This window comes from Balearica regulorum, chromosome 1 (assembly GCF_011004875.1).
Source record: "Balearica regulorum gibbericeps isolate bBalReg1 chromosome 1, bBalReg1.pri, whole genome shotgun sequence".
NCBI lineage: Eukaryota > Metazoa > Chordata > Aves > Gruiformes > Gruidae > Balearica > Balearica regulorum.
The window spans coordinates 28,902,356-28,928,598 of NC_046184.1; the positions used below are offsets into that span (position 1 = coordinate 28,902,356).

General features: G+C 37.6%; 1 protein-coding gene across 6 annotated transcripts in view; it reads right to left on the reverse strand.

Moving 5' to 3' along the window:
• MDFIC (MyoD family inhibitor domain containing) overlaps positions 1-26,243 on the reverse strand; it is a 54,571-nt gene that overhangs the window by 24,712 nt on the left and 3,616 nt on the right. For 3 of the 6 annotated variants that reach the window (XM_075743938.1, XM_075743919.1, XM_075743928.1), the window contains exon 3: positions 15,814-15,945. The exons of 1 other annotated variant lie outside the window; for it this stretch is intronic. In XM_075743938.1, coding sequence (XP_075600053.1) covers positions 15,814-15,945 — 132 coding nt within the window. Of the gene's footprint in view, positions 1-15,813; positions 15,946-25,726; positions 25,767-26,243 lie in introns of all 6 variants that reach the window. 2 more of the 6 variants (XM_075743952.1, XM_075743947.1) reach the window with 2 other exon arrangements.

Sequence of the window (26,243 nt, forward strand, 5' to 3'; positions counted from 1 at the left end):
CTGGGGAATAAACTTCTATGTAAAGCTGTGTTCAAAAGTGGGAATATTATGGCAAGTTTTTCACTTGCAACATTTATCTATCCATTCTCTCCTCATGCATTCTGCTAGAGGACTGGAAAAGAACTGTGGTGTATCTGCGCTCATGTTTCGTAGCATTACAGTTACTGAGAGCAGCAGAAATGTGTGCAATGGCAAGTTAACTTATGGTCACCATTACAACATTCCATGGTGGTTTACACATTAATTGATTACTCCTGAAAGTGAGGGTTGGTTTTTTATTTCATTTAAGGTGAAATGCCTAGGTATTTCTTCCCATGTTTTCTACATAGGTAACATATTAAGACATATAATGATCTACTTGATTTTTGTTGCTGCTGTTGTCGTTAGTGTTAAATCTTTCTTTATAATGCACTGTGGCTTGTAGAAATTGGATATGAAAACAAAATAATACAAAAATTAAAAACCAGAGAATTGGGCTTTCTGTTAATTTTTAAAGTGCTGAAAGTGATCCATTTCTGAAACACAAATAGTTGGTATTTTAATAAATGTGAAGACAGTCACCCAAACTATAGAGAATACAAAGGGGTGCAAAACCAACACAATCCCACCTCACTGAGGAACAGAATGCTCTGCTTCTGGAGCTCTAATTTTAAAAAGAAGATTAATTAACCACTAGATGCAAAAAAGTAATCCAAGCTGTTGGCATGACAATCACAGCAGTTATGCAATTAGTACCTATTAAAACATACGGTTATGCCACTGCATAAAGACACACTGGCGTCCCATGGAACTTAAGACATTAAGTCAAATATTTGGAACAGTTTTGATGCCCCTCACCATTGTGTTACTTGTTCCCAAATCAAATAAAAAACATCAAAGAGAAGCTACAAACAACAGGATATCACTTGCTGGGTATTGCCTCATAAGCGGTACAGCAGGATGTACCAGACAGGAGAGATAACCTCAATGTCATTAACAGCCACAACCCGGGCAAGTGCACAAACAGGTTCTCTTGGCTCTACCACCTCCTGCTCCCTTCCTCAAAACCCCAACAACCGCTGACAAACTAGACAACATTTCATTGCAAGAAAACACACATGGGATGGTGAGGCAAACAGGTTCTAAGCCTAGACCTAACTATTCTCCTTTGAGTGAGAAAACACTCAAAAGCTCAAGTTTATTCTCCACTGGCCATACGTACTGATTTTTCAGATGATGACATTACAGTGTTCAGTTAAACTCATAGAAATATACACAAAAACTGGATGTACTTGGTTTTAAAAAGAATATGAAGGCAAATGCTTGGAATGAGCAATTCCCTTAAAGTTCACTGCTCCCTTGATTTCTAGTCCTCCACTCACACAAGTGACAGAATTTCAGAAGACTCCAAAAAGTGTTACACCTCAAGTGTATGTCTTGCCCCCTGCTCTCAGTGCTGTCTTTTGTCATCTCTATAATTCTAATACCTAACACTACTATTAACAAAGCTAACAAGATGTAATAAGAAAAAACAGGAGTAAAAACAGGATGGCAACAAAGACAAGGTAATATAAAAAGGTAGTGAGAAAACACACAGAGTATCAGTACAAAAATAGTAATTCACACACTCATATCTGAGTTTCTGATCACTTTGCTGCACTTATTTTCTCTCTGCTATTCTTTCTAGCAACCTAGAGCTGATGCTAAGTTTGGCATCAGCAGATACCAAGTACCAGAAAACCAAAGGAGAAAGAGAAAGCACAGCTGCAAGGAAAATGGAACAGGAGAAGCAAATGGGCAGTAACCACGAGGAACAGGCTAAAACTTGGGATTTTACATTATTAAAACAACAGTAGGGCAAAAACATCAAAAGAAAAAAAGAGCAGATAGCAACCACCCAGAAGAAGACAGCACCGGAGGGGAAGGAGACAGAAAGGGAAAAAATACATAGTGAGCTGAGCCACTTCAGTCTGTGAGGGCAGAAAAGAGTAGGGAAGAAGAAACAAGAAAATTCACAAGTGAAATCCCACTACAGCTCAAGTATTTGCTACAAATTTTACTAGTAAGAAAAGAATTAAATGATAAATCACTAGTTGATAAGCAATGAAATTAAACAAAGATAAACACATCACATTTGCACAAACATCTAGAGTCAAAGCAATAATTCCCCTTCTGCTCCAGGTCAGAGAGCATCCTGGAGCCCAGGCCAAAAATCGGCCACATTCAGCAAGAGCAGCATGATGGAAAATGGAAATTCTTTGTCAGAAAGCAGAGTGAGGACTTGAGGTCCACAACAGTAACTCTGCATGACCCAGCTTGTCTTTACGCAGGTGGGATAGTTAATAGAGTGACTGTCAGTAGGAGAAAAAAAGATGTGGAAGCATGGTAGAGAGTGCAGCAAGTGTCCATCTACTTCCTGATTCTGAAAAAGCAAAGTGTGAGGAGAAAGAAAAGCAACACGTATCTGCACAGACAACACTGAACACACTGAGAAGCCTTAGTCTCTGCTATGGATGTCCTTCAGCCACAGGAATTCCCTCATAGCAAGCAGGGTCTAGGAGATGGCCACAGACTTCCCGTCACCAACCCACCTGGCTGCTATTCCCATGGGCTGGATGAGGGGGGCTTCCCCAACTCAAAGCACTCCAGGGACCCCAGGCCACCACAGGATTTTAAGTCACACAGAGTTCAGGCAGACCTGCCATAACAAAAGCTGGATCTGGGGCTGCTTTGTGCCACTAATGCACCAGCTTGGCATCAGGATGACCCAGAAATGAGAGCTCTTTTTCCTTCTTTTGAACTGTTTAGGTGTGCCTTAAAGAGATATGGCACAATCTCACCCAAAATGTTTTTGTGCAAGCTGTACAAATCAGATTCTTGCGAATATACCTTGAAAGGTCCTCTTAGAGTCCTTGAAAAACCAAAATTATCTTTTTTTTTTTTCCTTTCCTAGATTCAAAATTGCAAGCAGGACTAAAGTCTGCATCTCTGCATCACAGCTCACTGCCCTTTCCCTTCCCCACCCCACAGGCAGTTTAACTTTGTTTTACACTAAAACAGTAGAATCAGAATCATTTTGGTTGAAAAAGACCTCAGTAGTTTCATATGCTGAAGGAAAAGGCAATGCTATATTTCCGAATGTAAAAAATTATCATCTAAGAGATTTGTGTGTTCAATTCAAAGCTGAATGTGCTTCATGCATAATCACCGTCACCGATACTTTGCACAAAGGAAAATGGTTTTTACTTACTTCTTACTTACTGCATTCTACCAAAATCATCCAGGAAGTCCTCTTTATGACTCAGCTGGACAAACCCACCCATTCTGACCAAGCTTTCATACATGACCTCCATTATATGAGTTCAACATAGTAAAAAAAAATAAATATGCTAAATGAGTTTTTGCCTGCTGCTCACAGACACATCCCTTTGAGCAGTGCAAAAGTCAGATTGCTGACTAGGGCTGGTGAAGACCGAACTTCCTGTAAAAACGATGCACTTAGTTTCCTGAAAGGAAGCAAAGCATAAGCTGCTCAAACAATTCACAAGAAAGCTCTGCTATCTAAGCCACACAGTTACAAATCTGTCCTGTTAGAAAAATACAGTGTCACATCAGTGACCAACAGCTACAAGCACAAAAATTCAGAGGAACAAACGCATTAACACAAAGGACAAAATACCAGATTATCTGAAGAAACAGGTAAATTGTCTTAACGGGATGAAATTACTCATACAACCTTTTTTTTTCATCCCATAACTGAACTAAAATTCAGATTCTCCACTCCATTCTTGAAACAAGATACAAATCTATGGAATTATTATGCTCAAACTATTTCATTACAGTAGAGACTAGTAGCACCTGCAAGTCTTTATACTGCAAAACTGACTGAATAGCAGCAGACCACTGGTGTTTAACATACAGAAAGGGAGTACTCCTATTTCTACATGTTTAAAAGCATTCAACATTACATATGGAATCATTTTCATTTTCTATTAAGATATAAAAAATATTTCTTTCAACTTATAAAACTACATAATTTTGCCCACTGACATTTATTTAGTTCACCTATTGTTTAAAAATACTTCTAATTAGCATTTAAATTTGGATGATGCCCATGCTTTGAATCAGTGCTTCTTGCAACAAGGATCTTTTTTTCTGAAAAATCTTTTGTTTTGTCTTATTTAGAAGACATAGTTCCCTTTATTTAAGGAGAAAAAACCCACACCTTCTGTACACTAATCACAATTACTTTTTTTTAAGCAGAGTGCAGATACAACAGTGAAATCTGTGCTCTGTCAACATTATTCACAATACTGAGAAGTGTATGGAATTTTTACATCTTAAACCACTTTGTTAGAAGGTTTTGCAAATAAGCTGGCAAATTTCACAGGAAGAAAAGAGCATGTTAAGTGAAAGCATAAGCATTTACAGTTACATTCATTTTTTTGTCCTTTAAAAATTCAAGTGCTTTAAAAAGTCACAGCTGAGGCGGCAACCCCCTCTTACCCAAAAGGATCTGAAGGACAGCAGCAACCCTTGTCTCATAGCAAAGACAGCAACCACATCACATGCAAACAACCTTCCTTCGCTGCTTACACAAGCCTTCAGCCCCACAAAAGCATTCATGTCATCATCAGCAACAGCAGCTCGACCGGGCTGGTGACGGGGGATCCAAACTGCTGCCTCCATCCCTTTGTGCTCTGCAGCTGTTCCGTGCTTGGGAAACATCTCAGCCTCCCTTCGTGTACTTCTTGGCCCCAAACAGAAGAGCTCTTAAGGAACCATTCAAACAACTGCCAAAAGGGCAGAGCTGCACTGGTTTTGATACATCCTTATCCACACTAAAGATTCATGCCACCTGCCATTTTAGCTGCACAGCTGCCATAGCCCTGCCACCTGGAGTTAATTCCAGCACCCTTTTCTTTACTGTTCCTCCAGCATAACTAGCTACATTTCATTGTGCCATATCATTGACTCAGGCTGCTGGAATTAACAACTCACCCTACCGCCTTATATTTAATTAGTGTTACACTCATTTAGACAAAGTTCCTTGTTTCTGTACAGTGTGGTACTGCCAAGCCAAACTACTCAAAAATCATCAATATTTTATTTTTCAATACATCCTTTTTATTGGCATTCTCAATTTTGAGTCTTTAACTTTCAGCTTTCGTCAGTAGCTACAGACTAAGACTAGGTTAATTTTTGGTTTGTTTTATGAAAATTTAAATCTCACATAATCACATGACTCCAGAAGCAGAGATTTTCAAAGTATGTTGTAATATTAACAGTTGTGGGTTTTTTTTCCCTGAATCCACATTACTTTTTCATAATGTTTAATTTACTGTTAATTCCCCAATAGTCAAAATACTCATTCTAATAAGAAGGTTCATTGCTACTTACAAAATAGCTTTCATGCAATTTTGATATTAACACCCAGAAGCTGAACAGGCCTTTATACTGAAGCACTTTAAAAACATTTCCAGTCAGCCTCTAAGCACAACCTTCTTGTCATTGCTTACATATAAGTAATTGTAATAGAGAAAGAAGTGGGGAAACAGGAAAAAGGATTGTTCAAACAAACAAACAAACAAACAGCAATAAAAAGAGGGCAAGGGGGGACTAGAGAAAACTCTGCAAGCAGAAAAGAGAAAAATGGCTTAAAGACAATAACTATAATAGGACTGGATCAGTCTTTTCTCTCTTTTTTTTACTTTATAAAATAAATGTGGGCAAGAGGACACAGCACAATTTCTTAAGAATGTGAACAAACCTTCAGTGCTCCTCCAACTTTGACTCCACCGTGATAGCCAGCACTGCTCTTTCTACCGTATCACCAACACATATCCTTTACTTTCTTCCTAAATTACCATAATTTCTAAAGGATTTTTTTTAATGATCCAAACTTTCAAATGCCATTCTGTTATAGTCACTGTGAAACAGATTTCTAACTCTGAGTTTAAATTTTGAGAGCAAAGTGAGAACCTTCCCTGTGCTAATCAAACAAGTCTACTGTCCTTTTCCATAAGGACCTGTTCCACATATATCCAACAAAATATTGACAATAAGACCTAAACGTCTTGCCCTATTCCAGCTATCTATCTCAGCAGAATCCCTTGTGTGGATGCAGACATAATAACAAAAAAAGCTTTTGCCAGATTATTTCTATTGTTCAAGAAGGGAGCAGAGCACAGCAAAAGAAGTCTCTCCATTGGACTGCTCTTCTCTCAGAGCAAGAGTAGCGGATGCTTTGTCATATATAAATGGTCAAAAACCAAACAGTGATTTATTTAAAATTAAGTTTGTAGGGAAAAGATTCCTTAGGCATAACACTACCCTACAGATGGGAATCAGAAAATCCAGTGGACAGAAAAGTAGATGAAGTAACAGTCAAAGGAAAGGAACAAGAAGAGGAAGGGAGGGAAAAAGGTAATTTTTATTAGAATTATTCCTTTTAAAACTTGTGTTGTGTGTTGGGTTTTTTTCCCTTCTATATAATTTAAAAGTTAAACACTGTCTTATTTGTTGTAAATATAAAACTCACACGAGTTTCAAGTTTCAAAGTCTTGATCCAGCACAAAACAGTTTACAGAATGGCTGTAATGAAGACTGTTACGAAACGTGTAGAAGATCTTTATAACAACTTCAGATGCATGAACATACAGTTCTAGATACTTTACAGAGTGATTAGTGTATAGTCTGCTGAAAGAGCTATTTCCATATAAAAATATTTCTCAATATTGATTTTACATTATAAATATGATAGTGACTATTATAACTAAAAAAGTCAGCACACAAAAAAAAGAATATATATTGAGGTAGGGAAATACTTTTATAAGGTCACAGTTACAAAGCAAATAGCTAGGAAATACTAAATTGTTAAATGACCTGGTGTAATTTAATAAAATTACATATACGAAAACTACATGTGCGTTACCCAAACTTAGCTTTGTATCCTGTCTCACCATCCAAATATTTTTTTATATCACTTCTATGAAAAACTTAGTTTGATCACTCAGATAAACCTTTCCAGGCAGGCTGATCCTAAATCTTCTCACTAAAACATAATGTTTCCTCCATTTGGAAATTCAAGCAAAAGGAGCATCGTTCACTAATCTCCTGTATTTCTGAATTGCACAGACCTAAAAGTTGTTCACTCTGGTTTGGCATTGCTCTTATGGCCAATTTTGGTCAGCATAAGAATCTTTCACTGCTTTTCTGTAAAAATGTGAATTTTATTTCAAATTGCAACTTAGAGAATGCAGTTAAATTGCGCATTTACTGAAGGGAGATGGGAAAAGGCACATGCCTTCTAACTGGCTAAGAGCTTTTATTTTTGAAGAAAGACATATTTCATAGCTACCCAGACTTGAAGGCAGCCTTACTCCTGCTCCGCTGAGGAACGGGCAAACACCTTGTGCTGTCTCTCAGGGGCAAAAACTTGCCCTGAAGGTCAAATCTGACTCATAGGCCACATATTTTATAGGCTTGTCTAACAGTTTGCTCTACTTGACTTGTCTCAAAAGTAAACTTTGTAACATTTTATGCAAACATTATACAACCTTAAGTCTGAACTGTTCATCAATAAAACTCACTTAAACTTGAGGAACCTCTGCAACAGGAAATAGTCTCTTGGTTGAAACTCTGCTGTAATTAACATTAGCATTGCTACATCTTACAATTTTCTCTAAACAAGTGTCATAATATTTATAGCTTCAGATTAAAGCAAAAACACGATAATCAAGATACTGCATAGAATTTGAGGGAAGCAGGTTTAAAAGAAAAATTTAAGCCTCTAACTTTCATAGGTCCAGGCATAGAACTCAGAATTTGAAAGCTCTTGTGTTAAAATGCTGTGGGTTTGCATTTCATGTTCACAAATTTCAAGAGCAGTCTCCACACAAAAACATGTTTCTCACTTGCCAGAAAACTACAGTTCTTTTGAAAATAGTTAAGGCTCAGGTGGCAAATACTTCATCATTCTCTTAAATCAAGCCTCAGTATTTCTGGAGGCCTACTCGTCAGGAAAATGAGTTAACAAAACCAATACTAGAAACAGTCTGAGTGACCACGCTGTTTGACATTTGAATGTTTTTCAAAGGAATCCTTTGGGTTTGGATCATGAAGATTTTTTTTTTAATTTAATTTTTTAAGAAAACAAAAACCCACCACCTCCACAACATGCAAATAGGTCATAGTCTCCTGTTTTTCCTCGTCCTTTACAAAAATACCTTCAGGGAAAGGTACTTGTGAGTCCTTTTGCATTGCAGGTATTACCAGAATGCAGAAGAAATAAATAGCATTCAGACCTTTCTTTCTTCTGCATAGCTATTTAAAGAAGAAAAATGTTTAACCATAATTACTTAGCTAAGCCTTCTGCTGTGACCATGAGCCCCTCTTAAGCAATAAATACAAAATTCAAAAGATTAAAAACTATTTTGGCTGTCTAGATTTTGAAGAATTAATTTAATCATTTTGATGTACACACAATATACAGTATTACTTTTCAGCTGTATAAACATACTCCAAGTGTTCCACACACGACAGCAAATGTAAAATAAAATTTAAAAAGATAAAAACTAAGATAATTTTTGCCATGGTTTAAGTTCAAGACATTTTTGCCAGAAAACAGGTTCCTAAAAGTGCGACTTGAATGACGATACTTTTGTGCACTTTGTAATTTGGTGTTTTCTTTGCTAAAAATGGCTAACTGAATACCGTTAGTACTGAAAATAGCAGACTGAAACCACACTGACTCATTGGTTTTGTAGTATAATATTTCACATAGAATGCAGTCAGAGTCTTATTACTCTTCCTCTTTAAGGAACCACTACACATATATATTATACTTTTTCCCCTATACGAGGAACTAATCAGGAAAAGAATATAAATATTCTTTCCCATCTAGGCATAACAGCACATTAATTCTGAGACAGTACCAATACAACAAAGGAAAATATTCTGAAATTAAGATACAATTTACTTCAGGCTCAAACACAGCAACCACAGTAATCTTCACATTACTTGAAGAATTTCACCTTTGTCTGGTACTGATGATTACTGCCATCCAAACTTCCTCAGCCTCAGACCATAAATTCAGGTGATGTTCTGAGCGTCAAGTAAGGTACAACAGAAAATGAAAGGCTCCAGGTAATTCTGGCTACTAGTGATATGCAGAATACATGCATCTATCTTAAGGTCATCTGGTGCGGTTTAAAGCTCTTATTGAAGTTTGACGACTGTTCTGCAAGTGGGTCAACAACAGCAAGAAGTTTATTTCTCCACATGGACTCACCACTGAGTATACAAACCCCTCACCTATCGCAGTCCATCATTAACTGCATCACTTCAAAACATTCGACCAAGTCCAAGGAGAGAGGTTACACCGAAAACATCTGCATCCCACAGCAGCTCTGCTCACAAGTAAGGGACTACTAACTTCAGCAACACCCAGGTCATTCCACAGGTGACTTCTGTAAATGCAGAAGATCCAGTCTTAGACTCTGAAGACTGTAACTGTAAGGATACAGCTATCTGAAAATGCCTCTCTGCCCTGGAGATGATTATATAAAAAATAAATGAAAATGCTTTTGTTGTACAACGAGGTGTGAAATTCCTTGGATGTAAAACTGTCTGAGCTGGAAAACGAAATGGCAAGAAGATGGATACACTTTCAGCAAGAAAAGGCCTATCTTTCTGCCCAAGTCCTCCAAGTAGAGACTGGAAAGAGTGCATCATCATTATCCACTAAAAAAGGGGGAGAGAAATCTAAACAACCCCAGCTGAGTCATCAAGATTCAGGTGAACAGCAGCAAGCATGAGTTCCAGTTGCATACGTGTGCACCAGCTGCAAGCTCTCATTAGTTTATTGGGAATACTGAAATTGTTTGGTTTCTTGGTATCCTGATATGGCAGCGGCTTCTGATTTCTCATTCGTATGTCTCAGCCCACTGCGAGAGCACTATTATTCATTCTTCTCAGCTTCAACTGGTGCATCATCAGTAGGAGTAAATCCATGGGTCTTTCACAGGTCCAAGTACTTCTGATGCACAACACACCGGCCTGCCTTCAAGCCAACTAAATTCCAAAATTTTGTTAAACAGCATAATTTTCACCACCACCTTTATGAGACGCTTTATCTTGACTGGCATGAATACTCTGAATATGCTGTGCAACATACTTAGCTTTTTTCCAGTTTATATAATCAGTCTTATTTCACTACTTAGTAGCAGAAAACTCACTGTGGTATAACCCTTTCAGCTATGAAGAAAATGAACTCTTTCCCAGACAAAACCAGTACAAAACTATTATAACAAATCACATTTTACCTTCTGTGTTTTGCTAAGGGAACTAGCTAATGCACGGCATTTTTAAAGAATGTTTTAAAAAAATGCATGCATTGTCAGCCATCTTACAACTGATTGGGAAGAAGTGGAAAACCCATCAGGCTCCTCAACAGGCATGCGAGGAGTTTTCTAAGGACTTCTGGAACAAAAATAGTAAATCTGCCATGTCAGGGGGAGAAACAGAAGTAACACAGGCTGGGTGTGTGCTGGGGATAATATTAGAAGATACCTCTGGGAGAGGAGATCTCAGGGAGGTCCTTCACACCTCTATTACTTCTACTGGCCAAATTCCTCAAAGATTTATCTTTTTTAAAGAAGGATCTAAATATCAAAAACTGCATTCCTATATTTCAGTATTGAACTGATTCAAGTTTTGTTCATTCATAGGCTTACACTTTTTTCACAGCCAGATGAAGCAAATACCTGGGTATATTTAGAACACTGTCCACAAATCACTCAACTAACAGCATACACCTTTCAGACTCAGCAATGTATTTTGAAAAACTGCCATTAACCTATTCTGTGCAACTTCTGTACTCACACAGTTACACTGCAAGAAGACTGTATCTCTCATACTTTCTAGCTTTGAACAGAACCATTTAAGTTACATCAAGCACTTTGCACTATTTTTTAGACAGAATAAACACAGTCATTTAAAATCACAGTAATTGTAAGATGACTGTGCACTTTAAGTTAGACAAGAAAAGATATCTGGATTAATATCAAATAAAAAGAACAGTTCTAACAGTAGATTATCTTCTTCTTGTTGGGAAAAAAGTCCCAAACTCAAACTACATTATTTAAACTATGAAAATCATCCACATATTTAGCCAGTAGGAAAAGGGAATCTCCAGATGTTAAAATTAAATAAATAGTCACGTAAAGTAAAAATGTCAGCATAAAAATAGAGAAAACAAAAAGATAAAAAATACCTAGGTTTATATTTCAAACAAAATGCAATAAAGAAGAATTTCGTAAATGACATAGTGGGCACAAGAACAAGCAAAATTGTTTAATCCCCACAGAGCTGAATGAAGCATCCCTTTCTCCAAAGAACCACTCCTATCAGGAGAGTGTCTCATGGAGGAGAAAGAGGCAATTGAAGCCAGGAAATGATGGATAGCAATGACCTTTCTCTCTGTAAAACATGGGCATATTTTAGGTATTTAATCTTGAGAATTGGATTATTATTAATCAATTATTCATGACAATTTGAATCTATGGTAGATGTTTTTTGTTTTCTTAAATATCACATAGCTAAGGTCCTGCTTGAGAACCAGAAAGGAGATTAAATCCTCACAAGCAAATAGTGTTCAAGACTGGCATTTTCTTCCCTCCTAAACGTTCTTTCCCCTACATAACAGCACACATTGATAACCTAGTACCCTCTGTAAAAATTCTCCCTAAATATTCTGAAATCCACCTTTATAGCCTTTTTTTTTTTTAAAGAAGGTAAAAAACTACCCAACCTTTCCCAAGAACAAAGCCAGGCACTGTGGTAATGTAGAGCAGCAAAAACTCCTATGGCTTCATTCCTATAGCCACAGGTTACCCTGCTGCATGTTATAACATTCGCTCTTTCGCACTTGCCAAAGGTGAGTGATAACAGAAGCCGAACGTCTCCATTACAGGCCACCAGATCATACAATGAAAATAAGCAGAAAGTGTTTGCAGATATTTAAAATGCACTGCCAAAGAAGAAGGAAAAGCAGATGGAGCTGTTCTAAGGTTAAGCTCTTTTGAAAAGCAGAACCTCTACCGCCTGAAATAAAATATGAAATATGTGTGCATCTGTGAAGGGAAAGGAATAGGTCTCAATATTGCTTTGAACAATACCTGAGATGAAAAATATAGAAGTTATCTCCATTTGGGGGAACTGCCATGGAAAAGAGACTGTCCCTTACTCAAGTTCTAAAATCGAAGGATATGGATAGCAACGGCCACCTTGTGAAGAGTAAAGCCAACTTAACACACCTAAACCCACCAAATATTTGGCAGCTCTTCCTGTTCTCAAATACTGTTAAAAAACATACACCTTAATTCTAGTCTAACTGAACTTCCAGACACTCCATCTAGTTCTCCCTTTGTCTGTGACAGTTGAAGAATCGTCCTACCACATTTCTGCTCATTATGGTATCACGCTTCTTAGGGACTAGGCAAGCCCCTCTTCATCCCCCCGTTAACACTAAACAGATTGAACTCCAGGAGTTTTTTCCACAATAAGGCATGTTTTCAGCTACTCCAGTCATTCCAGAGATGTTTGTGGTTCTCCCCTGACCCTTCTCCAACTGAAGGCAGTATTCCAGTAACAGTTACACAAGTACATTAACAATTAATACAGAAAGGTAATATAATAATTTTCTTATTATTTAGCTCTCCTCTGTTTATATGTCAGTACAGAGTAACCTTTTGAAGCAGTGGTGCACGGGAAGCTAATATTCCTCTACCATGACTCTCAAGCTCTTTTCAAAACCAATTAATTCCTTGGTTGAAGCTTCCCATAAGATTAGCCATTTACCTAGGATATTATGGAAGTTTTCATTCTGGGGAGAAGGGATGCCCCAAAGGAGGTGGGAAAAGGGCTAATCTGGGGAAAATCTCATCATCTAGAGGTTAAAAAAGGGGGGCTTGAGAAAAGGACTGCAAGGGCAAGGTGAATTGAAAATGTCTTACTGTGGAAAAGGAGGGCAGCATTTCAGTTTATTGATGTTGCCTGGTAAACTGAGTTCACAAGTGCAAATGAGAAATCATACATAATGAAGTCATTACTGAGTCTCTAACACTGGACTTCGTTGTTGGTGTGCCAATAAAACTGACTGATTAATCTACTTCCATATAACAGCAGGATAAAACAGCTGCAAACAAGGAGAACCTTGGAAATTAAATGCTGGAAACGTTTATAAAGTGAAAACCAAGGCTAACACAAATGGAGTATGTATCAGCTGTGGGGGTGGAAAACAAACTGCACGGAAAAAAAAGAAACTGAATCATTAGGCTCGACATAAATAGTTGTTAATACCTGAGAAAATTAAAGTACGCCCTGGCTAAAACAATTTAATGAAACAGTTTTGAAGTAGACCATAGTGATCAAAACACTGTTTATTTCTCACCTCAAGCTTCTTCCAATATGCAATATTCTGCAAACTTTAGTCTAGTGGGGTAATAGATCCGACTGAATCACAGCCTACACTTGTTATTTAAGATGAAATACCTAAGTAATGCTTGTGATAAACAAGCTTCTCTTTGCTCCATTTTATTTTTCAAGCTTTAGTTACTAGGTAGATCAAGTTGTAAAACTTTTGCAAGCTACAAGAACTACTTGTAATTGAGCCAAACACTGTTCCTCAATTATTTTTTTTAAATAGAACAGACTTCCCTACTTATAGCCACAGCTCTCCTCCCTCCACCCCACATCCCCCCCCACCCCACCCCCCCAAAAAAAAAGAAGAAAATGAAGCTGCTTTAATTTCACCATTTTTGTTTCTTCCATCTAGGAGACTTTGGCACTAGGAACATTAAATGAATTTGAAACAGAGAAGATTGCAGCATAGCAGCTACTCCAACATGTCTCATAATAAAGCCACTACTATACAAAACTCTCTTAAGACTAGGAGTTGTAGAAACTTCCAGTTTTCACCTAATCTTGCCTTTCACAAAGTCAAAGGTAAAACTACTAGTGACTCCAGGAGGAGCACAGTTATGCACACTGGAGCAGTGCATCATACATACATACACACCTACCTACCTCAGAATTTTATCCTACCTTTACCCTTTTTCCTGTTACTTTTTCAGTTCAGATAACACTCTGATCGCAGAGACATATAACTGCATATAACTGTCAAGTCACTTTACCCTTCCTTATCAGCCAGGGACTGGCACAGTCTGCTGCAATTTTTACTATACCTTGAAAAATTTACCTTCTCCTCTCCCACTTCCCCAGTGCAGCCACTACAGCATGTCCTGGCGGTGAGGAGATCAGAGGAAGCACAGCACCACCCTACTGTCCTTGGCCCTTTCCTCCATAGTTCAGGCATGCTGCTAACTGCTACGAAATAAATCTGCTTTCCCATGAGTCTGCGAATAAGACAGGCTCTAAGATGAGGGAATGCGGAGGCGGCTGCTCCAAAAGCGGCAGATGCCATACACACCTTCCCATGTCCTCAACACGAGCACAAAGCAATTGCTTGTCCAGAGATGGTTAGGCCTAAAACAATCTTTTCGGATTAAGTGAACTCTCAAGCTGTGCAGGACAATTCTCACTCTTTATAGCCCTTTAAGAATTATTTTTAAATTGTCAGATAAATATCGGACATGCTAAATTCCAGTTTCCTTTAAAGGATCTAGATAACTATTCAATACATTAAGGGTCTAATTATTTACCGGGATTCATTACTTAGAAAAAAAGAATGAACTAAGATTTGAAAAGAACTTCAAATGCTTGAAGTTCAGGAGAAGTTGATTGTACAGATAAGATCAAACAAAACCAAAAACAAACCTAAAAAGAAAAAGGTAACTCCAAAGAAAATCACCAGTTATGACAATAGCAGGTTCAGAAATATGAATTTACCCCGCTGTGTATCGTGTAGTACTTGTGCAATGTAAAGACAGACTGACCCTGATGTGTGTGGTCAGACAATGATCTCAGAGAGCTGGAGCACCACTCAGCATTTAGTCCATTTGCTTTCTGAATACACCCTATAATTAGAGAACACTCTCTCATGGTGCTCCTCCCTTGAGCAACTAACGTTCAAGCATTCACAGAGTTTTAAAGTAGTATTAGCTCTGGCAGTTGACAGAAATATTTTCGCCTCAGGAAGGTGCAATTGTGGGTGATCTTTTGGACAGCATATTATCTTCAATTCAAGACAGAAAAATGGGAATAATCTTGCATACCTTTTTATGTTTTAAAGCATCTAAGAGATACACTAGGAATGTGGACTTGTAAAAACTAATTTAAAAAAAAAAAAAAAAGTAATTCCATAGCACTTAAGGCCTAAAAGCTTGTCATATAACATTTTTCTAGTTTTGAAAGGACTAGCTACTTTAGGATTCAAACCTCTTTATAAACTTAGATCTGACCCATACTCAGTGTAATCTGGATGCAACTGCTCGCAGCGTACTTTACTCTGCCACTTAAACGTATAACCTGAGAAATCAACTGATAGCACAGTTGCATACTGCATACTCGTGTGCCTACTAAATATACAGATCCCGTTATGAATGATAAGAGAAGAATATAACACTAAGGCTTTCAAACGTAGATGCTACTGAGGTCTATGTTACACTGCACGACTCAAATCACACCTTTCTTTGAAGCTGTTGTTTATGCACGCTGACAGGAGTCATTCCGGGAAATAAATTTGGTAGATGTGCATTATAGTTGCAACACAATTGCATTTGACACACATTTAACTGAGTCAACAGGCAGTAGTATCCCGTTACACTGCGAAAGCAAGTCCAAATGGCAGCAATTTGTTCTGGAAATACTTACTTCTGATGAGGTCACCATCAGTGCGATTTCCCCAGACGGACTGGTCTTGTATCTCTGGTTCTATACTTTGGTTACTGGAAGGCTGGTTTATGTCTTTATCTCCTGCCGGAGTATTCTCTTGGTCAGTTTCTTCTAAGGCAAAAGAAATTTTAACATATTAGTTTCTACAGTATTTTTCCTCTATGTGAGCAAAACTCACCTTTGAAAATTAAAAACAAGAGAGCATAAAATATAACTTGTATTAGCATCTCATGTAGTTTCCTTAGAAATAATTCCTAACCGAGTTGATTTTCAATTTGTTTTCTTGTCCAGATCAAAAAAATTCCTCTTCAAAAAAGTCTTTTAGTCATATTGTGTTTCTTTTAGTCATATTGTGTTTAATCATGCAAAATAATACTCAGCAGCTTTCATAACAACAAGTACAGTTGAGTTTGTTTATATTTAATTACCTTCCATAAAACTTTCCAATAAAAATTTGAATCGCTTTGTCACATGAAAAAACATTACTTCTGCCCACGTACATGTGGCTCTGGCAAATAAAAGCCACAAAAATTCCACAAAAGTCTGTTCTCTATTATTTACAATTGAATGTATAATTAAAGACAAATATTGTTGAAACTTCAAAACTGATTAGTACAGAAATTCAGAAAATTTATTATAACATGACTACCTATTTTTCATTGAAAAACTAGCCTTTTAAAAGTCAGTCCTGAATAAAAGTCAACATTTAGCCTACGGTGAAAGGAAAAATTATTTTTTTCTCTCCAAGTATATACAAGATGCAGTGAAATTTCCATGGTAAGGTTATTTGAGAGATTCTTAAACTTATTTCATAAGATAGCAGATCTTGTTGTTTTGATGATTTTTGCCAGTTAACACATGCAGTCCTTCATTTTCTCAAACCAAGGTAAGCGACAGCTTTTATTTTCGCTGTCATTAATGTTTTAATAGTCAAATTCACACACACAAATCTTTCTGTTCTTCATGGCTACAGGTTCTTCCTACTGGCATTCAAGGAAACATTTCAAAACCTGGAATTACTTTGTTCACTATTCACAGCGACAGATTATCAGTTTATGTCACTTACTCGAGGGATCTGTGAAACACTAAATATTTTCAGTCTTGAGTGTTTTTTGAGTATATGTACAACATTTAATATTTAGAGTAAATCTAAATGAGCAACTGTTGAAAAGTCTGTTAGCTCTATTTATTTGTGTCAAACAAGAACGCGTTCATAAACCACTTATCACAATGTAACGATACCATATCCTCTAGCAAAGCAATGATTCCAATCCTGAGACACAGAAAAATCACTTACTGCTATTGCAACATATTAAAGGTTAGTTTCTTTATGTAACCAACAGCAGTTTGATTTTAAATCCTAACTTTCTGCCTTTCTTATCCACCCTATTAAACTGAGGCTTTGAACATTACTCAAAATAATATATGCCACATTGTATGTACAGTAGCATGTGCCTTCAAGCACTACTGCTCCCCTTCTATTAATTTCCACCTCTGAAACATCTGACCCAGCTACCTCCGTGGTACTTACCTCTCAGCCCTCCCTCCCATCACCATTTCTTCAACAATGTGTCAGTATTTCCTCAGGCCCATCCTGAGATGAACTGTTTCACAAAGCGATTGGGAAGATATCCATTGACTTCAGTCAGTTTTGCATCTTGCCCTGATGACTTAATCTCACCTAGATACTCGTCCTATCCAAAAGAAAACCTCAGATTTTTTCAACCCCTTTTGACAGACACTAGATACAAATTACTTCTACCTGATATCTATCAGATACAAATCCAACTGTACTGCAGCATGATGAGTTTGCCTGTGCAGTCAGGTATTAGGTGCAAATGTGTTTCAAAAGTGTTTGAAAAGTGCCCTGAAATAGACTGAATGAAAATAAGTAGTGTCCTGGAGAGAGCTAGTGTAAAAGAAATGCAAGCACTGTGCACTCTGCTTGCCACATACAGTAGGCTTAAATGAGCTATTTTAAGAGATTTTGCTCTTAAATTACTTTACTGCGGTAACAACAGCAAGATTACAACAATATCTACCCAGCAGTGGTAGTACAAAACTGCAGAGTTACTGTACATAATTTTCTTGCATGGGATCTGACTTTGCAGAGCCCTACTGTTTCAGGTAGTAAACAATGAACAGCTCTAAGGAAACATTAGTGGTAATATCATGGAGGGAACATTAATGTTAATATTATGGGGCCATCAGTGTTCTAGATTACATTTTTATCTAATAAAGCTGAAGGAGTGCAGAATACAATCAGTCATCATTATTCATAGGGATTTAGTTTTCATTCCTCTGCTTGTTTTTGGTTCAGCATGTTTTTCTTTTTTTTTTTTTTTTAATACTACGTAGGTTGTATGTGTATTTTTCTTGTTTACTTTTATTATTCTAGCTGGATATGGTAAACAGCCAGTCAAAATCATGTAAACAATATTAATAGTTAACAAGAAAGAAGAGGTGCTATTAAAAAGTAAAAAAAACCCAATGTTGCTATTGAACACCAATTTTTATAGGAAGTTTACAACAATTAACATTGAGTATCTGTTCTTTGATCTGTTAAATTCAGATGAAGACTTCCCCACGAATGTACATAACAGAAACCTACACCATTAAACATGTATTTGGTATCTTTCTTTGCACTCCAGAATTACCCACTGGAGCAGCTAATCCTGCGGCAGATGCCACTCTGAGGGTGTGGTGGGCTGACCCCGGGGCTGCAGCCAAGGACCACAGGACCGCTCCTTCCCTCCCCAGCCCCCAGCGGGACAAGGAGAGAGAACAGAAAGAGCCCAAGTGAGAATACTTGTGGGTCAAGATATAGTTTAATAAGTGAAGGAAAGAGGAAGAAAAAACAAAACAAGTGATGCAAAGGCACACACTCGCCACCTCCCATGAGCAGACTGATGCCCAAGCCAGTCTCCAAGCAACGGCCACCTCCCCGAAAACCTCTTCTCTTCAGTTTTTATTGCTGACTGTGACGTTATATGGCATGGAATATCCCTCTAGTCAACCTGGGCCAGCTGTCTGGGTTGTGTCCCCTCCCAACCCCTTGCCCACCCCCAGCCCACTTGCTGGGCGGGGAGGGGCAGAATGGGCAAAGAGAAGACCTTGACACTGTGCAAGTGCTGCTCAGCAACAGCCAAACCACCAGTGTGCTATCAACCTTGGTTTAGTCACAAATCCCAAACACAGCGCCACAAGCGCTGCACTGAAGAAAATTAACTCCATCCCAGCCAGGCTTCATACAATGGGGCTTTAGAAAAAGTAGACCTTAAGCTAAGTTTATTTAAGATTTTTTCATACAACCCTTCCGATGCATCAGAACGCTGGAAATAGACAAACATCGGTATCCTGATTAATTATTTGTTTTTTCTTGAATGTGTACAAGGTCTCAGTTTTAGTACAAAAGAATTTCTTGATTATTCCCTTATAATAAACAGCTGATGATGGGATCATAACATTTCATTTTATTTTATTTTTAATTCTAGAGGTGCAACTACAGCATACCAACTACAACCAATCACACAAGGAAACACCCTCAAGAACACTCCTGAGTCTGTTTTTTGTTGTGGACATTATTTTTGTGTTAGGTGCATAAGAATAGTGATAAGAGTAGTTTATGAAAGATAACGCATTTACAAGTCCAGTAAGAATCAACGCAAAGACTTTAGTCTTCTCTGATGTGCCATGCTTGTGGCAGAGCAGTTTTAATAAAGCCTACAGCTGGAACAAAAAACTAATGGCTGGATCTGACCATAGACAGGCAAGGCTTTTTTTTACTGCATCTTCAAATAAATTTGTAACGCTTCTCTGTTTTAATCAAGGTTAACCTTAAGAATTTTAATGTAATACTTCCTTAGTATTTTAGCTTCTGCTTCCTTTAGTACACCCTTCCACTTTCATGTCACTAACCTCCAAAACCGACAGCCAAGAAGAAAAAGAGATGCTCTTCCTAGCAGTTCAAATAATGGAAAGAAAAGACTCATTATGTTCTGACTCTGGCAGTGCTGAGGTAGAAATCCAATCTCTCTTCAAAACCACGGTAAGTTACTCTTGGTCACATCACAAAAGCTACATAGTCTTCTTACCTGCCATGGTTCAGCCCCTAGATCAGCAACCTGTACCTCTCCTAATTGAACGGCAGTCCCTAGGCTGAGGAGCCTTGCGGGAGTGACACAGAGCGCCCTGTGGTTTATCCTGAAGGTAGGCATGGGCACAAACTCTACTTGTATAGAGATTAATGCAAGTTTAAGGTTTATGTAAGCAAACTATAGAATTGAGATGGTTAACAGCCAAACCATATCTATATTACTGATAACAAGTAAGCTGCTTAGTGAAAAAATTAACAATTTTAATCACATCTCAAAATTCCTGTTTCATGAAATAAATGAACTATTTTTTTTGTTATTTGGAATTATTAAAGCATATAGAAATCACTTTTATAGTACATACATTTGTTTTACCATAGTCTTGTCATATTTATTTTAAAAATTACACAGCAATACATGTATTTCATAGAATCAAAACTTGTTTTCACCATTGAGACTACTATAACATTGATTGCTAACTCCTGTTTTAGTTTGGAGTATGTGCCTTTGATTACGTACATTTCTTTGCATCATATCAAACACATTTGACAAGACTCCACCAACAGAACAGTGGCAGAATAATTTGTCAGCAACAAGGTTACTATTACAACAGCCCTATCAAAAAGAAAATTTGGCAAATAGCCTGAATTGTCAAGACAGACACGTATAGTTAGGCAAGAAAGGTATGTAAGGCAATCTCTGCACATCCCTTCCAATCCTTTCTTCTATGCCTTTATAAAGTTGCTGGGATATAGATGAAACTAATTCCTGAAAACTTCTTAGAACATCCCAATGAAGTATCCTTCTTTTCAGAGCTATATTTATTCTATCTTCCTCTATGAAACTGTAGAGCATATTGAGTGGACGTCTCATTAATATGCAAACTATCCCCAAAAGATAGGCAGTGGATGTATATTTGCAGGACACAGCTCAAAGAACTCAAGTCTTGGACAAATAACCACCTTTTCTTCTCCGGGTGCTTGTCCATTTGTACGTTCACACTTTAGCTGCCCCCTCACGCCCCACTATGTCTCTTGAGTTTATGCAGAAATGGGTCTCACTGTGTTCAAATGTGGTATCATACCTCAATGCATCAGTAACTATGTAATATTCAATCCCTGAACACACAAAAAAAAAATGGAAACAAGTGCTCACAGGGGCACAGGGTTGCACGTCCTCAGAGTATGATTGGCAGCTGATTTCTATTCAGTAGATGACACATACGCCTATATATCTCTTCATGCATGTGAACTATAAAAGTGCTTGACTAGCAAACATGACAAACAGGTCTTGAGAAACAGGTTTAGAGTTTATCTATTGACGTAAGGACACTGTGGATGTAAAATGAGTTAAAAATCCCGTTGCTGCAACAAAAGAAAGCTTTGTTGCTATGACACATTCATTTTCTGTTCAACAATGTGGTGGAACACACCAAATAACACAAAAAGCAAAAGCAACTGTTGGGAAAGGCTTCTGGAAACCTGAGTGCATCATTCTCATCAAGGAGAAAGGGACAAGCAGAATGGACTAGCACAGTGGAGTCATTGCGACCTCCAAAAACACAGAGACTGGAACAGCTCAACAGTTGTACTGTGTAAGGGCGGAGGAATGATGAAAGCACAGGGCAAAGCTTACTTAGGCACCTAAACTTGACCCAGGTGCTGGGTCGTGAATCCTCAGAAGGCCTGAGTTATCCCTGAACAAGCAGATGCAGATTTAAACAAAAAGCATCAAACCATCCCAAATGTAATTTTGTCTTTCAAAGCAAAAAGAGAAATTATCAAAGTGGAAAAAACCCCACAACACAAAAGTAAGTCTATGAGGAACAAAAAAGTTGAAGGATGTTTCCAAAAGGAAAGATAACAAAGCAGTTCTCTGTCTCAAGCCTACAGCAGTTGGGAGGGATTGAAGAGCATGTGGCAAACACTGCATTTCTAACACTTCCTTTGTTCATTAATATCCTCGCTGGCAAGGAACCACTGAGGATACTATTTCCTACCGAAAATTCCACTGTTCACAACACCACCACAATGGAACTGCAGTAATACCAGGTTTCACAATGCAACCATTAACAGTAACACCCACCAGCTACTTCATGAAATGCCTAAAACCTTTAGGCATTTCACGTAACACCTAAGTTCAACTGTTATTCGTATACAGAATGCCTATCCCAGTTCATGATTTGCCTGAAACAATCTCATTTCATCAATGACTGGTTGTATAATCTAATTAATATTGATAATCTACAATTTACAGAGTTGGAATCTATGGAGTTTAGATGTTACATTGTTTTAAAACTAACTACATTGTTTTCATTTCATTTTAGTGGCTTTCATTTAAATATCTCATTGCAACTTTCAATGGCCTCAAAAATACCACCGAAAAAAGTCAGTCTCTTAAAATTAAAGCAATTCAACTGAACTTCTTGGAAAGCTCTTACAAAGAATTTTCCAGGTGCAACCTACGGAACAACTATGGATTTACTACAAGTTTGACAGCCCTGGGCAAATTTCAGTTGTGATAAATTAAAAATTAATAGCAACAAACAAATAGGTACTCCACACTATTAAAAGCATTAAATAGTTCAAATACATAAGTGAAAACTTCTTTTCACAAATAATCATACTAATTGTCGTATGGTCAGTTATAAATTTGTGTCATGCATCCAACAACGTTTCACATGTGTACAAAATATAAGCTTCACGTAAGTGCTAAGCAACACTCAGTGGCTATGTCTGTATTAGCAATAGCATGGGCCAATAAAAGTGGGCCTGTAGAGCGAAAGGGTTGTTTTTATGGACACCTTCCATATTACACATGTTCCAGGGGCTTTCTACTGTGGACTAGCTCTCAAATTTAATCTCAAAGACTGAAGGCTCATTAGTGGCTGGAGTGCATTAGGCACATTCCCACAGTGCGCCTTCCAGATTATTTTGTCCAAAAGGAATCCAGTCCAGGTCACACCCCAGGATTGCTCCACAATGCAAACCATAGTGGGGGTGAAGAGCAGGTTCACTTTGAAACCACACTGCTGATCCAAGTGAAAACACTAGTGTAACACACTCATTGCTGGATGCCACTTATTAGGAAAAAACAAGTGTTTAAAACAAAGATAAGGCTAACTTCTGAAGACCTGGAATGGAACTTGAGAAGAATATTTTGATATAAAACTAGCCTATGAGATGGAACAAAAGGATGTCAATTTTCATGCAGGACTTTACAGTCAACTCCATGAAACACAAGCCTATTGCACCCATGTGGACATGAATCACTTTACTGGAACGGCATGCATGTGAAACTGAAAGCAGAAGTATATTTTTATGACAAACTAGAGTTAGACACTTATGAAAGTATATTTTTATGACAAACTAGAGTTAGGTTTTAGGTTTAGAGTTTAGGTTTAGGTTTTAGGTATTTTAGTAATGTTCAATAAATGCTTCAGTGCTGACAGCCAGCAATGAAACAAATTAACACAGATTTACTCAACTCTTGTCATACTGCAAGTGGGAACACAAATACAGAGGAAGTATTTGGTAAGTTTGAGCAATCTGAGCACACTGGCTAACCGTTAAAATAAAAATCCATTACTCATAACACTGAGACACTGCTGGTAAAGTGCAACAATATGGCAATAGTCATCGTTGCTGCTTCAAGAATGTCCAGACATTCCCCACAGTGAATCTTCCTTCTGTCACCCCATTTCATCTAGCCAGCACGTTCCTTTAGCGTTCTTCACCATGAAAATAGTTAAGCACAGAAAACATGAAGGGGTTTGAAACACATTCTTGAAGAGGAGCACATGCATTTTGTACTTCTCTGAATGGGAGTATTAGTTGCTGAATATGTTTCTTCAGACACCAAATCAGAATTGCATTCTCCATCCAGCAACAGCGACATGATTTGTACCAGAGAGAATGGTCACTTACAGAATTTGAGCTTTTATATTTCTACTAGGCTTCTCCATCCTTCTCTCTCACCCCATAAAAATAAAAATTCTAGTGGATTTCCATCTTCTTGAGAGTTTTTAGAAAGTTTTTATAGTTGTTAGTCTCAATTTCATAGTAAAGGGGGTTTTCCTTTATTTTATTTATTTTCTTTCTGAATTGAGAAAACTAAATATTATACACTTGTTATTCTAGGTTACATTTAGTTACTAACAAGCAAATGTAAGAGCATTCCAAATACTTTATAGATGACATTTTCTAAAATGTGGCCTGATTCTCTAAATATAGCTCCATGTTTGTTTAATTTCTCTCTTGTATTCTCTGGTTTACTCAAACGTAGAGGATTTAATGGAAAAAGTCTACCCACAGTCCAGGCAATAAACATGGCAGGACTTTTAACATATGAAATGTTCTCCTTAAGGCAGAGAGGCTAACGGTCACAAAACGTCACATGCCTTGTTAAGGGACGTTATTTTGGTACCCACCAGTGCAGAAAATGCTTGATCACAGCAAATTGAAGTGGTGTAAGCAGAGACATGACACTATTCACTCTGACTGCATTACACAGCACACAGGTAGAAGTAGTAGTCATAATTTGATTCCAAGGCCTGTGGAGCTACAGGAGAAGAGGGATGGGATGACCAGGATCTTGAACAAGGGTGCACGAGTAGAACTACGCTTTTGGAATGATGTGGCAAAAATTAACTAGCTGTTAGCAGAAATTAGGTTAAACCCTTCATCCTGTAGTCTGTACCTTAGAGCAGCAGACTCCACTGGCATAAATAATGGTTTAAGGAGTGAAATTGAGTATTGACATTGCCACAAGAAGCTATGATTTCATTTACTGTCTCTCATAGCGCACTAATTGCGGAGGGACAAAGTCTAATAATCTCACAAATATTTATGCATTAAATCAAAAATGAACTACCAAGGAAGATCAGTGACAGGGGAGATGTTGCGAGAGCATGCTGGTTAAAGTAACACACAAAAATTCTTCCAAGTTGCGAAAGCCAGAGCATGCCACATCTGTAGGCCAAATTATGTCTCAACTCAGAATTTTCACCATCTCCACAACTGATGTACATCCTTGCAATCTGCCTAAGCTTTATTACTTTTGTTTCGGTTTTTCTTAGGTTGTGGGGTAGCTATCTTGAATATTTAAAGTTCAATTGAAGTTTCTTTTCATGGAAAAATACAATTAGTCTTCAGCACCTGAATGCGTATGACAGCTAGCAAAAGGAGCACTTTGACAATCTGGATATTTTTATGATACCTCACAGAACTACAGAAGAGAAGTAGTTTGTTCTCAGCATATAAGGTATCTCTACCAGGTAAACAAATATAGAAAGCATATTAAAGTATGCTGATACCAATTAAAAATTCTTTCTTACTAGAATGCACTTAATACTTTATTATGCATACAACATAAGCCATTTTTTTCTGATTAAAGAATCTTTATTCCTAGGTGAACACAGATTTCAAGTATCTCACTGCAAACAGATGGAGTCATCACATAAACATGACAAGGTGATTCTCAGTAAAGTAGTAATTATTTCAAATTATTGCAGATTGTTCCAAATACCTCTAGCCTATTTCCAGAAGTAATATGAATTTCAACCCCATCTTTTAAAATTATTGCCACATTCTAGAGAAGTCAGTGTACCTTTGGATGTTCGGGGGGGGGGGGGGGGGGGGGGGGGGGAGTATAGAAAGAGTGGGGGGTTTTGAAAATCCCAGGCACATTATCTTATATCTTCAGTCCTGGAATATCTGGACTACCTTACCCTGTAACCACACACTGCAAAGCTGACAACAGAAATGCTGGAATATAGACTGGAAATGTTATGAACTCACCTCTTCCTCTTTCCACCCCCATTTCCCCAACAGACTTAGGCTAGAAAAAAGCAACAAATATCCACAGTTATCCTTAAATCTAAGTTCACTAGAATAAAAATTATGTATTTGAATACTTCATTCTGTAAAAAAAACAGCCTTGTCTTTCTGTGAACTATACATACGCTTTGAAATTGAGTGTGTGCTTTGAAAGGTGTGGCCAGTAAGCAAACCTGAATCAATATATTACACTTGTTTGTACCTTACTGATCCCTAAGTAACTTTATAATCCTCCACCTCAACAGCTGTGAGCTGTAATTGTGTCATTCTGATTTTCTGCACATAACTTGTCTGTGGACAGATCAGTATTTGTTTCCTTACTTTTTCATCAAAAGAAGAACATGTAATGAAAGTCTTACAAAATGGAATCACATAAGACTTCATTTCATAGTGAAACCTCAATTTAAAGTAGACTACTCTCCAGGCTACTTAGTTCGCTGACTTACAACTTCAGTAACTTTGATGTATGGCCTACATG